Consider the following 13827-nt stretch of genomic DNA (forward strand, 5'->3'; position numbering starts at 1 on the left):
CCAGATGCAATCAATTTTGAGTATGAAGAACAATTCTCTCCACCAAAGAGTGTTTAGCATGAAAAGCTACCTTTAGCATTAGGTGGTGTAGAGTTTCAGTTTAGAAGATCTACTAGAGAGCACAAACCATCTACTAGATATCCAAGTTCAGATTTTATTTTAGTTACTAGTGAGAGAGAGCTAGAAAGCTTTCAAGATGTACAAGCTACTTTGGATAGAGAGCATTAGTTAAAAGCAATCAAAGAAAAGATAGAGTCATTGCAAAAAAATGGTACATATAATCTTGTTAAACTTTCGAAAGGGAAGAGGTTGTTAAAAAATAAATGGATGTTCAAGTTGAAAAAGGATGGTGACAAACTAGTGAGGTACAAAGCTTAATTGATGGTAAAAAGTTTTTCTCAAAAACCAAGCATTGATTTTGATGAGATATTTTCTCTAGTTGTGAAGATGAGTTCCATTCGAATGGTATTAAGATTAGTAGCTAGTTTGAATATTGAGTTTAAGCAACTTGCTGTTAAGACTATATTCTTGCATAGTGACTTACAGGAAGATATTTATATGAATCAGCCTGAGAGTTTTGAAATAAAAGAGAAAAGCACTTAGTTTGCAAATTGAAAAAAAGCTTGTATGGCTTAAAACAAGCTATGCGACAGTGGTATAAAAAGTTTGATTCTTTTATGGTGAGCCATAGCTATAAAAGAATGACAGTGGATCATTGTATGTATGTCAAAAAAAATTTTAATGGTAATTTGATTATTTTCTTATTATATGTTGATAATATGTTAATTGTGGGACAAGATGTTGGTATGGTTCGCAAGTTAAAAAGAACAATTGTCTAAGTCCTTTGACATGAAGGATTTAGGTTCAACAAAGCAGGTTCTTGGTATAAAAATTATTCGAGATAAAAAAGTTGAAAAGCTGTGATTGTCACAAGAAAAATATGTTGAATGGGTGCTTAGTAGATTCAATATACAATATGCTAAATCAGTTAGCAGTCCATTTACCAACCATTTTCATTTGAGTAAAAAATCTTATCCAGTGTCTAAGAAAGAGCAACTAGCTATGTCTAGTATTCCTTATTCTTCTGCAGTCGATTTTTTAATGTATCTTATAGTTTGTATATGGCTTGACATTACTCAGTAGATTTTTTTCTAATCTAGGAAAGGTTTACTGGATTTGAGGGGCACTTCAAAAATATGCTTGAGTTATAGAGTTTCACAATCAGTTCTAGAAAGGTTTACCGATACTGACATAGCAAGTGATCTTGATGGTAGGAAATCTACTTCAAGCTATTTGTTCACTTTTACAATAGGAGCTGTGTCTTGGCAGTCTAAGTTATAGAAGTGTATTGCTTTGTCAAGCACAGAGGCTGAGTATATTACTACAATTGAAACAAGTAAAGAAATGCTTTTGATGAAATATTTTCTTCTTAAATTGGGGTTGAATAAAAAAGAGTACATGATATTTTGTAATAGTCAGAGTGCTTTAGATTTGAGTAAGAATGTCATGTACCATGTGCCATGCTAGAATGAAGCATATTGATGTTAGATATCACTAGTTACGTTTAGTGATTGAGGAACAACATATGCTATTGAAAAAAGTCCATCTTATAAGAATGTAGTAGATATGTTGACTAAGATACTTTTTAAGAAGAAGTTTGAGCTCTGTAGTAACTTAGTTTGAATGAGTTCCTTGGCTAAGGTAAGTTCCAATTTAAACTGCTATAATGATAAATCTCCTCCTAATGAGGCTAGAGGGGGAGATTGTTAGGAAAATAGGGTCTAGCCCTATGTAATTGGTTTAAGACAAATCAAAAGCCATGGACTTTGGTCTTTCTTTTTACATAAAGCCCTAGCTATTTAATAAAAAAAGGCGGGACTATTTTAAGGTGGTGTCATAAACTAAGAAAAGAAAAAAGAAAAGCCAAAAAAAAAAAAGATAGAAAAAGGAGAAGGGAGAGTTGGTTGAACGAAAGTCAATCCATGATCCGATTGAGTTGAAACTTTGTCAATAGATTTATGATTCAGAGTTTTATATTTTGAGCGGTAAAGATCAGTTTAAAGCTTTTTAGGAATAAATCCAAGGTGTATTTATTGAGTCATATATTTTGTGAGATTTCTCCAATTGTCTCTCTAGTTATTGATTAGCTCTAGTTTTAACTAGTAAAAAACTTTGTATATCCATTATTTGATAGTGGAGATTTTTGTGGTAGTTGTGATTTTTCCCTTGACACTTGAGGGTTTTCTATGTAAATCTTAGTATATTATTATTTTTCATGTATTGTTTATTGTTGATTATTGTCTATTACTTTGGGTTATTAGAATAGTCATAATCTTAATAACTAAATTCTAAATTGAATTCATATTCATGGAAATTTTGGTAGTTTGAATTCATACATCAAAGGAAGGCATCCTTGTATACATTAATTAAAAGTTAATGACATGAATGATTTTAAATTATAGCTAAATATTTAATGTATTTCTAAATTTTAAAATTTTTTATTTTAATATATGAATTATAAATCTATTAATTAATATGTACCCATTCTTGATGTGATTTATTTTAAATGATAATATATGATGAATAAATAATTTTTAGTACAATATTAATTAATAAATTTATAATTTAAATATCAAATTAAAAATTTTTAAAATTTAGATGTCACATTAAATATTTCACTAAAATTTAAGATTCTTTCAAAAAATTAATCAATTAAATAATAACAATATGCAATGAAGTAAAACATCTAAATGAAAAAGTTAATTACTTCCTAAATTCAAATATCAATTCTATCCTTCATTTTTATGTTACTTGTTATTTTTTTATAAATAAATTAAACCAAGAAAATCATATATATATATATATATACATATATACACACACACACACGTGTGTGTGTGTGTGTTACAGTTTTGTGGATCTCTAATTTACGAATTGGAACCCAAATAAAGGCCGAAAAAATAAAGCCCAAATAAAGAGTTATCTTATTGCCTTTCATTTTAGCCTTCCTTCAGACTGAGACTTAAGACTTCCAACTTCCATAGCCCTTTTTATTTTTATTTTTTCCTTTAAAAATTAAATCTTTGACGTGGCCGTACAAGATCTTGAAGAAACAAAATAATCCGACTCGTTCACTCAACTCGGCGACCACTCAGTCGACTCTTTCGACTAAGTTCCTCAAATTTGTAAAATTATTTTCGTAATTTAGATTCAAATTTTTGAGTAATGTTGATGTTTTGCTAATGAAAATGTGTAAGATGTTGCAAATTTTATCGGATTCAGTGATACTCATATCGAGCATTTTTACAGTTGTAATTGCTTAGGGAAAATGCGATTCGATTGGAGGAGAAGGAGAAGAGGGAGAAGAAGTTGTTGAGCCAAATAATCGAGGAAGCTGATCGATACAAAGTTGAGTTTTATAGAAAGAGGGAGGTCACCTGTGAAAACAATAAAGCCAATAACAGAGAAAGGGCGAAGGTAATGGTGGTATGAAGAATTAAACATTGATGCAGTGGTGATATTCAGAACAAGGAAACAGTTATGTTTCTATCTCAACATGCACATGGACAATGTTGAATTTCTAGTGCTAATATTTGTGAGCTAAGTAGCATCGTAGATGTTATAAAATTTGTTCACCCAGGTGTCATTGATGTCACTTTATCTAACTAGTTTATCAAGGGGGAATGTTACTTAAAACTTATTTTTTCAACTAAATGGATTGATTGAATTGTCTTTTTTTTTTTTTTTTTTCTAAAAACTAAAAGAAAAATTATGTTAACCTGCCACAAAAGATGTAGCAGAACAACTTATTTGCATTATTCTGAATTCTGATTTGATGATAATCCACAACAAAGGAAAATTCATTTCATCCTTTTATTATTAAATTAATTACATACACCAATAATTAATTACAATTATTATTTTAATAATAAACATATTTATTATTAAATTTAATTAATTTATACAATTATTTGAATGACAAGCATATTCTTGAAAAGGAAAAGAAAAATTTTTTTTAAAAATTGATTGCCCTAGGATGATTTTTACAATTCAGGAAACTCCTTTTCTATAAAATGGTATTTGCTTGGTTGTATGGTTCCTTGTTCGTGGACAGTGAACCAAAGAAGTTTATGACTTATATTTACTAAATGCAAAGTGATTTGAATGTCATATAAATAATAAAAAAGAGTATACATTTATATCATATATGAAATGTAGAAAAAGAAAATGAATTAATATGAAATTTTGAGTCATCCTGTAATATTTAGATGAATATTTCCAATTGAAATAATAATCTTTGACAATTGAGCATTTTTTACTAAAATATAAAAAATAATTTATTATTTTTTTATAATTGAGAACATTATGAATTGAATTCTAATAATTGAAATTAAAAATTCAACACTATTGTATTATTGAAAAAATAATAATTAAAAAAATTAAAAGTTTATATTTAATATTGTTTTTATTTAATTAATATATTGAAAGGAGTATAAGTGATTGTTTGAAATTTGGTTTTTACATCTCATTTTTCTACATTGTCACTGTTGTTATCGAAGTGGGGGACATTTTGTCACGCCTCAAAACGAGGTATAACACGGTTATATTACCTTAAAGTAAAACCCCAAAGCAATACGAAGCCTAATCCATAACCATTGAACAACTCTCAAATATAAAAGGTTCTCATTAAGTAACACAGCTAGATAACAAGTCTCCAAAGGTTCAAAGTCGAATATTACAACTAAAATAAACAATACTTCATAAAATCCTATATTTTTAAGTAGTTCTTCAATGCTCGATTCTTCTAGCTTTTTTCAAGCTAATTATACTTATTATTCATAACATCTGTAAAAGAAAAAAAAATAGGAAATGAGCAAACTACAGCTCAGTAAGTAGAATTTCATACACTTTACTTGTTTTTAAATCTATGTATATATATGTTTCTAAATGAATGAATGTTTTTATTTCTTTATTTTCGATATATGAAAATGGGATTAAGCATATGATTATTTTGTGTTTCTCTATATAAATGATGGATCATGCTTATGAATGAAATGAGAACATGATTTATGTTTAAAGAACGATTTTGTGATGGCTACGTTTTTACATTCCTGGGAAGTAGGATCATCGACATCAGAACTAGTTCTACGACCCTAGCTAACGGGTAATAGTAGTTAGCAAAGATATGATCATACGACCCTAGCTAACGGGTAATAGTAGTTGGCGTAAGCCTTGGCTAACGGGTTATAATAATTAGCAATGATCATGAGAATGAAATTGTCGATACGGCCAATGTCACAGGTTATAGCAGTGATCGTAGCTAATGATAAACCAATGATAATGATGCTTTATGATAATGATGATTTACGATGATTTTTAATGATTGATCCATGATTTGGTTTGACTACGATATTTGAATGATAACATATTTTACAATGATTTATAAATTTACAAAATGTTTGACAAAACGATGATATTGAGATGTTTTGTTATTATGATTTGATGAATGTTTTGAATGATCTATATGACATGTATGAAACGATGTTTGATCCGGTAAGGTGCGTGAGCCTTTACTTACTGAGCTGTGGTTTGCTCATTCCCTATTTTTTTTTCTTTTACAGATTTTATGAATGATAAGTATGATTAGCTTGAAAAAAGCTAGAAGAATCGAGCATTGGAGAACTACTTAGAAATATAGGATTTTATGAAGTATTGGTTATTTTAGTTTTAATACTCGACTTTGAACCTTTGGAGACTTGTTATCTAGCTATGTTACTTAATGAGAACCTTTTATATTTGAGAGTTATTCAATGGTTATGGATTAAGCTTCGTATTGCTTTGGGGTTTTACTTCAAGGTAATATGGCCATGTTATGCCTCGTTTTGGGGTGTGACACATTTCTCCTAAGCTTTTGCAATAATATATGCATGGTTATGTTTTAAAGATATGAAAGGATCATTCATTTCAAATAATAAATTAATTACATACACCAATAATTGGTGGACAAACTTGCTTTTTATTTTTCTCTTCTCCAACTTGAGTGCTTGTTGGAAAAAGTTTTACTTCTGCAAATACCAGATACAATGTGAAATAAAAGGAATGACAGTACTTTGCCTCGCTTAAGCCTTTCAAGGCCATTGATATGGCTCCTCAGATACCTGAAGCATATGAAAAGGATGAAATCATTAATTTAAACCATCATATTTACTTCGATAGAATGTAACCAACAAACAATTTACTTGCTAAAATCATTTCAACACAGTATTTATCTGAAAAGTAGTGGAAATGTGCCTTAAGTCATGGAATGGTTTGAGTATTTTGTTAAGAATAAAGCAAATTGTTTACCTGCTGATTGAGCAGCATATGAAGTTTGGCCCTCATGATGTAATCGAGTTGGATGAAGCTTGTCTCTAATGGAACAAAGCTTGGTAACAACATCACTCATGTTCATCCGCTCACTTGGGAATTCAGCAGAACAAGTGACACCTATTTCAAATATTGAATTCAAGAATTGAAAATGTCTGTCATTTCCTTGTTTGACTCGCTCTTCAAGAAGAATGGGATCTATAATCTCAATCACTCGTTCAGGCAAAGCTGCCACAACAAAGTTGTGAAGGTTGAAACCATCTTTGAACATTTCGTTAGTCGGCCTTTTGCCCGTAAACATCTCAAGCACAAGGATGCCATAACTATAAACATCACCTTTAGTTGACAACTCACTACCCATCCCATATTCTACAATAAATTCATCACAAATTATATAAATTATAGCAATAATTGCAGAAGAGATACCTGGAAAAATATAAAGATATAGCCTCTGACATCCAAGTTTTAAACTTGCAAAATTACATTCTAATTTGAAGTAATGTAGTCATTTTTTGTTTAACCAAAAACTTCTTCCACATTATATGTTTTGCTTTTGAATTATGTTGTGCTGAGAGAAATTATTAAAATGGCTCAAATGAATAAAATGTACTTACCTGGTGGAGCATAACCAATAGTTCCTCTTAATCCGAGGGAGCTTGACTGAGTAGTAGAATTGTTAAGCCTGTCAGCAGAAAGGATTTTTGCTAAGCCAAAGTCACTTATATGGCCAACCATTTCCTCATCAAGTAGAATATTGCTTGGCTTGAGGTCACAATGAATAATTGGAGTATCGCAATGATGGTGCAGATACTCCAGTGCATGAGCAACATCTACTGCCACATTTACTCTTTGGAAGAAATTCAGGTTTCTCACCGTCTCCTGCTCGTTCATGCCAACAGATGGATGCAGCCAATCCTCCAAGCTTCCGTTTACCATGAATTGATAAACCAATGCTTTAAAATCATTGCCTTGATAATCAATACCTGAAATTGCTGTTAATACCTTGACAAGATTCCGGTGTCTAATGTTCCTCAAGGCCTCACATTCAGCTAAGAAGCTTCTGGAAGCTCCATGAGTAAGAAGATTAAGCACCTTAACAGCAATAACTACTCCACTCTCTTCAAGAGCTCCTTTGTATACAGAACCGAAGTTACCTGAACCAACCAAATTTTGCAAGGAGAATCCATCAGTAGCCCTTAGTATGCTTTGGTATGATAAATGTAAAAGTGAATTTTCTTCACAAGTTGCTGTTGGCTGCTCTTTCTTCTTTCTAAACCACCAAATGATGAAAAATGAGAATACCAAGGTCACTCCTAAAATCACAAAAACAATTGTAATTTTTAATTTGAAAGAAGTGTTTGATCTTCTGGCGGATGCTTTCAAGTTGCATCTGGACAAGTGTAACTCAGGGATGCCTCCACAAAGCTTGCTGTTTCCCTCAACGAATGTAGCAGTTGCATTCTTAAAGACTCCTTCAATTGGTACCATACCCTCAAAATCATTGAAAGATAGATTTAAATACTCTAATGACCGAAAGCTCTGAAGAAATTCTGGAATCTCACCAGTAAGATTATTGTCAGATATGTCTAATGCCACAAGACCTTTCAATAATCTCAAAGACGAAGGAATGGGCCCTTCAAACAAATTGCCATCCAAGAACAGGTACTCCAATGATACACAGCTACCAAGATTGTTTGGAAGTAAACCAGATAACCTGTTTTGAGAAACAACCAAATTACCTAGATTTCTCAGATTTCCTACTTCAACAGGAAGCACACCAGTTAAATAGTTGGATGATAAGTCTACTCCAATGGACAAAGATGAGAGTCCAATTACTTCAGGGGGTATTGATCCGGTAAGATTGTTATAACCAAGATCCAACGCTGCCAAATTTTCGCACTTACCTAGACTTGATGGAATGTTGCCTTGAAGATTGTTACGATCTAGAGCAAGCCTGATTAACATTGTCAAATTTCCAATAGAAGAGGGAATTGCCCCAGAGAGAAAATAATTTTCAAAAGCATAAAATACCTTTAGCTTTTGAAGCCTCCCAATAGAAAGGGGAATGGAACCTGATAGCTGATTTTCTGATATCCCTAGCACTTCCAAATTGATGAGATTTCCAATCCCAGCTGGTATTCTTCCCCATATTTTGTTTTCTTGCATTACTAAAAACGAAATAGTGATAGACAAATTACTAATGCACTCGGGTAATTCTCCTCCAAGATTATTTTTGCCTATGTCTAGACTTGCCAGTTTGGTAGTATTGGTTAAAGAACAAAGGAAGTTTAAGTCACTTGCACCCCCATTTCCAAAATGGTTTCTGGATATGCGCAATCGTGATAATTTTTTCAGCTTTTCAAATGAAGGCAAGTTTCCACTAAGTTTGTTTTGTGTAAGTTGAAAGACCATGAGATTTGAGGCATTGGATATTGAACTCGGGCATTGTCCAGTGATTTGGTTTTGCCAAATGGAAAAGATTTCAATATACGGCATAGTGATTCCTAAGTCAGAAGGAAGATTACCTTGAATCATGTTTTCACCAATATCAAAAACTATCATATTGGAGAGATTGAAAATTGAGTTAGGAACAATACCAGAAATTGCATTTACTGATACAGAGAAAAATGAAAGATTTGTCAATTGCCCAAGAGCTTCAGGTACTGTCCCACTTAGACGATTCCCACCCAAAGAAAGCTTCTCCAGAGATGACAAGTTCCCCAAGGAAGGAGGGATACTCCCTCTTAAACTGTTGTTGGCTAAGTTTAACGCATTCAGGTTTGACAATAGACCAAGCAAACCGGGTATCTCTCCAGTTATCTGGTTGCCTCTCATATGAACAAATGTAAGCTCAGAACAACTTGACAAATTGGAAGGAATTTCACCACTGATGGAGTTATTGGCCAGTTGTAATATTTTCAATCTTCTTAAACGTCCAATTTCTTGAGGAATTTTGTTGTTGAAATTGTTTCCTTCAAGATCCAACACCCTGAGAAAGCTCAAATTTCCAATGTTTGGTGATAGAGATCCCGTGAGTTTTTGGAATTGCAATTCCAACCTGGTGACTCTTCGGTGTCTGCAACCGCACGTAATACCATACCATTGGCAAAAATGGATGGAACTATTCCAGGAATGCATAACACTGAGCTGATCACCGGTTATCTTGGCTTTGAACTCGAGTAGAGCTTGATGATCTGTGCCATTTCCAGTAACTACAGGGGTTGCTAAACCGAGCAAATTAAGACCCTGCAAGTTGAAGCATGAGAGAAGAGTTAAAACTTCAACGTAAATGAGGAAAAAAGAGCCGAACACTTTCAAATGCTTGTTCGATAGCTCCATCAACCCGAATCAATTGTCAATTGATGAGATTGATTGGTATTTGAGAGTGCTTGGGTTCATCAACAAGAACTAGAGTGCAATATAAAAATTTTCGAAACTCTGATATTATGCAACTATATGTCCCGTTAATTGGTTCAAGTTTTTTGACTTTGAAAGTCACGTTTGTAGAAATTGCTTAAGTGGATCCATTTGGGGTTGGCTTTTTTCCTGATTTTTTTTATCATTATTCGGCAATGCTTTCTACAGTGGATAGTTTCCTCCACTTCTATATGTTTTTGGTCACTTTCATTATCTATTCATCTTGTGGGGTTTTTTTCTTTTTAATCTTAATATATACTCCTTGGAATATGTTTTTTTTTTTTTTTCGCTTTTAGACTAAATGTTTGTATAAGTGATATTAAACTGAGAACCAGGAAATTGAATGGAAATAGATTAAAACCTGTCCGAGAGAAAACTAAGAGAGTAGCACAATTGGTAGAAATTAAAAATCATACATGAAATCAGCTTGAACATGGTTTTCTCAGCTGGATCCCAACTTCTCAGAGAAATCTTTATTATGTGTTTCTGATCAATAGTTTAGACAATAAGGAAGGAAATTAATTTATCATTCAATTGGAATCATATGATCATTTCTGATTGATCAGTCAGTCAGATAATAGTTTCAAAAAATAACTGCATGTTGTCTTTGGAAATTCCTTTTTTAGAGTTTTCTTATTGTTTTGTTAGATATATTTATAGGGTTGATTGGTAGAAATTAATTCATATTCAAAGGCTAGACCATTTAATTAATCCTTTTCATTCCAAATGTGTCTATAACACCACCTATCAAGATGAATTTAATTAGTTTTCATGTTTTCTACTCAATAACAATGGGATAATCCGAAATATTTAAAATTTAATAAAAATACTTGTTTATTAAATTTTAATTTTAAAATATATTTTAAAGTATTAAATATTCATATGTTATTTTTTTTAATATTTCAATATATTTCTTAAAAATTAAGCTTATTAAGCCCGAAGAGTTAGTCAAGCCTTAGGCAAGAATTTTCCTTTATTTGCGTACTTTATGCCTTTATTTTCATTTGCAGGATTAATTGGAAGTCTTTAAGGGACATTGTAGACTAGGTAATATTTAGGAATATGACCAAAAAAGGAAAAAGACTTGCACCATAGGAGCAAAGAATCGGGGGATTCTGACCAAATAATGAAAATGAAAAATAAAGAAGTGGGGCATGTTGCATTTACGTTTACCTTGACCTGATTTTTTTGGTGTGAACTCATTTTTTTTAGTCCAAACTCCAAATTCACCTATCAATTTCAACACATAAAGAAAAAACTTTATAGTAATAATTATGTCTACGTCACTTCCAACTGCCTCAATGACAATTAGCTTTTGATTGGTAAATAGATAGACATATTTCAATTGATGTATAATTGTTATATTTTTTCAATTATACTAATTTTCGATACATATGTGTAATACATACTACGGGAGTTTAAATTTTTAATGATGTTTTTTTAACATTTAGCAATGTTTATAAACATCATTAAAAGATTTACGGTGTTTGCAAAAAAAAAAAAAAAAAAAACAGTTAAAGTGTCGATTATACGCATGTTAGGAAAAATAGTGATATTTTTTATAAAAATAATATTTTTGATAACAATAAATAATATTTCTAAAAGTTCAATTCAATAAATAATATTTTTGATAATAATAAATGCTAACAGTTTAATTTTGATTTTGGTATATATAAGTAAATTTTCATAATTTTTAATATAATTTTGATTTTTATAATCTTTGATATGTTTTGTTAACTTTTGTTAAAAGTTTCATAGCCTTTGAGAAAATTTTGGTAACTTTCAATACAATTTTATTAACCTTCAATATTAGTTTGATAATTTATAATATAAATTTTTAACCCTTGATATATACAAATTTAGTAATTTTTATAAAATTTTGATAATCTCTTTATGTAATTTTAGTAACCATTCATATAATTTTGATAATTTATGATATATATTTTAGTAATTATTAATTAAATTTATACCATTATATATCTAACAATTAATTCCCACAGCAAAGCGTGGACTCCATTTTAGTATAAGATAATTTTTTTATATATAATAATGTTATTGCTTAATTTAAATTTAAAATTTTTTTACTGGATTTTTTAATAAATAAGTTAATGGTAGGCTTATTCTAGCCTTCCAAGATGAAAGTTTAATTTTCCTTTTTGTTAGTAACCAAAATTCAATCTATAATAACTTCAAATATATATTACAAAAAAAGTTATCAATGAGTGTCACTTAAATTATTATTAATTTATTGTTATGTTATCAACTATTTAATATTAAATTATCATTAATTTATTATTAATTTATGAGTGATTTATTATTAAATTATTGATTATTTATTATTAATTTATGAGTAATTTATTACTACATTATTAATGATTTATTATAAAATTATAACTTATTATTAATTTACTAATGATTTACTTCAAATTATCAATAATTAACGAATGTGATTTACTATTAATTTTTCCATGAATTACTTCAAATGCATACGAATTTGGCTTCAAGGATTGTATATCGTGAAGTGGGGTTTGATTGAGATTAATAAATTGCAATTTTGGTATTCGAATTATGGGAATAACAGTCCATAATGTTGAATATTCTTTGTCAATTGTTGGACAGTCATCATCACTCATCTAGAATTCAAGACATCAACCAACCTCTTTAATAATAATAAAAAAAAATTGTACTATATACCAAATGTTTATAATTAAGTAAAAAATTATATTTCTTTTCATCCAATTATATTTTTTTAATGAAACTTTTTATCAAATAATGAACTCAACTTGATAATTAGTTTAAGCAAATCATGGAATTATGCTACTCCATCATTTTTTTTAAAAAAAATTGTAAATTAAAAAAATATTCATGTACTATACTTTAAAATAATAATGATTAAAATTTCATAAAAATAATAAATTTAGATACGATATTTCAATAATTCTAGACCTCAAAATTCAAGAGCCAAAGAAGTGATTGACGAAAGCAATTAATGTCCGACTAAAAAATTCCAACCCCATTGATGGTTAATTAAGAAAAAGTCATCCATCACGCTTAGGGGTGTAATCGAATCGAGTCGAGTCGAGCCGATACAATGACAAGCTCAAGCTTGACTCTAAACTCGCTACTTGATACTCAGCTTGAACTCGATCAAGTTTCATTTTCCTACCTCAAACTCAATTCGTGATCGAAATCGAGCTACTCGAATTTACTCAATTAAGCTCGATTAATATATAAAAAAAAAAGCTCAATTTTTATACTAAAAAAAACTCGATTATTTGTGCTCGAGCTCGAGCTCAAGATCGTTTACAACTAATTTTTATCAAACCTAATAAATATTATATTTTCAAGATAATAATAATAATAATAGCAACAACAACAACAACAACAATAATAATAATAAAAACTTACACAACAACCAAATTCAAGCAAATAAAAGTCTCATTAAATGATTCAAATATAACACACAAATATAAGACATAATGCAACTTAGAAATTAAAATCCTAATTCAAAGATATTAAATATCCAAGCAAATAAGTTCACAAATAAGTTACAACAAACCAACAACAATGCATATGCTGCCTTCACAATATTATGTCTTCAAATGAACATTGGGCTCATATTGTTTTTCAATAAACCTACATAAAAGAATAATTACAAAACAAAGAAATTATAATTAACAATAAGAATAATAGTAAAAGCACCCATGTAAGAAAAAGATTGTAATATTATTACAAAGATCAATAACTTTAAATTTTTAACATTAGCATCAACATGGATTTTATCTTGTCAGTTGCCTTATAATTAGAGCAAAAAAATATAAACAGTATCTTCTCAATTGCCTTAACATGAGTTTTTATAATTAGTTAACCTATGGTTCGTAAACTATAATGCAAAAAGCTCAATCTAGACTAGCTACCACCTATTTTTCTTTAGTAATGTTGTGACAAATTAAAGGCATTTAATAATAATATTTCTTACATATTTAGAAGACATTAGATATCCTCACTTTAGGGGATTTTGAGTGCAATCTCAACTGATTTCTT

General features: G+C 30.0%; 1 protein-coding gene across 1 annotated transcript; it reads right to left on the bottom strand.

The window, feature by feature from the left end:
* Positions 1 to 5985: 5985 nt before the first annotated feature.
* On the bottom strand, positions 5986 to 10334 carry LOC111315061 (putative receptor-like protein kinase At3g47110). The gene is made up of 3 exons (XM_022916681.2): positions 6981 to 10334; positions 6346 to 6735; positions 5986 to 6158 (listed from the first exon to the last, which is right to left on the bottom strand). Exons 1-3 carry the CDS (start codon positions 9703 to 9705, stop codon positions 6151 to 6153), a joined length of 3123 nt encoding a protein of 1040 aa, XP_022772416.1. The 5' UTR covers positions 9706 to 10334; the 3' UTR covers positions 5986 to 6150.
* Positions 10335 to 13827: the final 3493 nt, after the last annotated feature.

This window comes from Durio zibethinus, chromosome 20, assembly GCF_047325235.1.
Source record: "Durio zibethinus cultivar Kanyao isolate XHJ-2024 chromosome 20, ASM4732523v1, whole genome shotgun sequence".
Taxonomy (NCBI): domain Eukaryota; kingdom Viridiplantae; phylum Streptophyta; class Magnoliopsida; order Malvales; family Malvaceae; genus Durio; species Durio zibethinus.